This window comes from Malurus melanocephalus, unplaced genomic scaffold, assembly GCF_030028575.1.
Source record: "Malurus melanocephalus ecotype Western Australia unplaced genomic scaffold, MMel_1.1 scaffold_1166, whole genome shotgun sequence".
Taxonomy (NCBI): domain Eukaryota; kingdom Metazoa; phylum Chordata; class Aves; order Passeriformes; family Maluridae; genus Malurus; species Malurus melanocephalus.
In genome coordinates, this window is record NW_026624398.1 from 1,776 (window position 1) to 3,677 (window position 1,902).

At 74.2% G+C, this 1,902-nt stretch overlaps 1 protein-coding gene across 1 annotated transcript in view; it reads left to right on the forward strand.

Annotated features, from left to right (window-relative positions):
• Positions 1 to 1,880, forward strand: part of LOC130586474 (transcription factor CP2-like protein 1) — a 2,704-nt gene extending 824 nt beyond the window's left edge. The window contains exons 2-10 of the mRNA XM_057387279.1: positions 141 to 251; positions 328 to 425; positions 497 to 551; positions 681 to 774; positions 849 to 939; positions 1,044 to 1,120; positions 1,325 to 1,470; positions 1,576 to 1,627; positions 1,706 to 1,880. Of these exons, the coding sequence (XP_057243262.1) occupies positions 141 to 251; positions 328 to 425; positions 497 to 551; positions 681 to 774; positions 849 to 939; positions 1,044 to 1,120; positions 1,325 to 1,470; positions 1,576 to 1,627; positions 1,706 to 1,743 (762 nt within the window). The 3' untranslated portion in view covers positions 1,744 to 1,880. The remainder of the gene's footprint in view (positions 1 to 140; positions 252 to 327; positions 426 to 496; positions 552 to 680; positions 775 to 848; positions 940 to 1,043; positions 1,121 to 1,324; positions 1,471 to 1,575; positions 1,628 to 1,705) is intronic.
• Positions 1,881 to 1,902: the final 22 nt, after the last annotated feature.

Here is a 1,902-nt window from a genome sequence, read left to right on the forward strand (position 1 = left end):
GTGTGACCAGTGCCCCCCGCTATTGGGAGCTCCAGCTCTGAGCGTGGGGCAGTACCGGGGGTGGGGTGGGTGCGGGGAATGGGGTCCATACACCGCGGGGTCCCGGTGGTCCCGGGGCCCCCCCTCACCCCCCGGCACAGCCCAAAGGCGCCGACAGGAAGCAGAAGACGGACCGGGAAAAGGTGGAGCGGCAGCCGGCGGCGGAGCGGGAGAAGTTCCAGCCGGCCTACGAGAGCACCGTGCTGGCCGAGGTGGGGCCCGGCCCCGGCACCCCCCGGGCTGGGGGTACCCCCGGGACCCTGCACCCATCACCCGCTCCCTCCTCAGTGCCCCCCTTGGCCGGACGCGCTGGGCGCCCCCCACAGCCCCCCGGGCACCCCGGGGCTGCCGTCCCCTCACCCCTTCAAGCTGCTGAGCCCCGAGAGGTGAGCGGAGACCCCCCGGAACCCCCGTTCCCATTGCTGGGGTGCCCCGCTGAGCCCCGATCCCCCCGCAGGGTGTGCATGTCCCCCGCCTGCGCTGCCGAGGGCCCCGCGGAGAGTCCTGGTGAGGTGAGGGAGCGGCCGCTGCAGCCCCAAAGCCCCCGCAGCCCCCCAGGAGGGGCTGGGGCTGTGCCCGCTCGGGTCGGGGGCTGTGCCCGCTCGGGTCTCGCCCCCCTGAGCCCCCCTGAGCCCCCCCAGGCGCTGAGCCCCTGCGCATCCCCGCTGGAGACTCAGCAGTGGCTGCTCCGCCGCCGCTTCTCCGCCTGCGCCCGCGTCTTTGCCAACTTCACCGGTGAGACCCCGGCCCGGGGCGGGGGCGGATCCCGCCCGTCCCTCCTGCCGCCCCCTGAGCCCCGCTGTCCGCAGGGGCCGATCTGCTGAAGCTCTCCCGCAGGGACCTGATCCAGATCTGCGGAGCCCCGGACGGCATCCGCCTGTGCCACGCCCTGGCGGGGAGGTGCGGCTCCCGCGCTCCCGGCGCCTCTTTCTGGGGACCCCCGGGAGGTTCCGTGGGGTTCGGCTTCACCCTGCGCCCCTCCAGWCCCCTCTCTGCCCCCTCAGGTGCCCGCGGCCCCGGCTGACCCTGTACGTGGCGCGGGAGCCCGGCGGGGCTGAGGGAGCGGAGGACGCGGGAGCAGGTGAGGAACGGGCTCGGTATGCGGGGAGGGGCTAGGGGGTGCGGGGAAGAGGGCTCAAATGTGCGGGGAAGGGGCTCAGGTGTGCGGGGAAGGGACTAGGGGGTGCGGGGAGGGGCTCGGGTGAGGGCAGCGCAGGGATGGAGGGTGGGCACTCAGCCCTGTCCCCGTGCCGTCCCATCCCGGTCCCGTCCCGTCCCGTCCCAGGGCTGTACCAGGAGCTCCACCTGGAGCAGCTGACGGTGCCCGAGCTCTCGGGGAAGCTGGCGGAGCTGCTGGGGCTGCCCCCGGAGCAGATCGTGCGGCTCTCCCGCCAGGGACCCGCCGGWATCCACGTCCTCGTCAGCGATGCGGTGAGGACACGGGGACACCGGGGCGGGGAGGGACGGACCCTCGGGTCCCCAGTGCCGGAGCGGGACCGGGTCCAGCCCCTCCGAGTTCTCCCCTGTGCCCCGCAGATGATCAGGAACCTCCAGGACGAGACCCCTTTCGTGGTGGCGATCGGCAAAGGTAGCGCGGTGGCCGCGGGCGGGCGGGGSCGGCCTGGGGACCATCGGTGGCCCCGTCTGAGCCGCGTCCCCGGGCCAGCCCCCGGCCCTGAGGGCTTCCAGCTGCTGCTGCGGTAGGAGCCGGCCCGGAGCTGCGGCAGCGTGCGAAGGGACACCTCAAAGTGGAGCCGGAGCCGTGCGGGACCGAGAGAGGAGCCCGGGAATGGAGAGAGGAGCCCGGGGATGGAGAAAGGGACCCGGGGATGGAGAGAGGAGCACGGGGATGGAGAGAGGAGC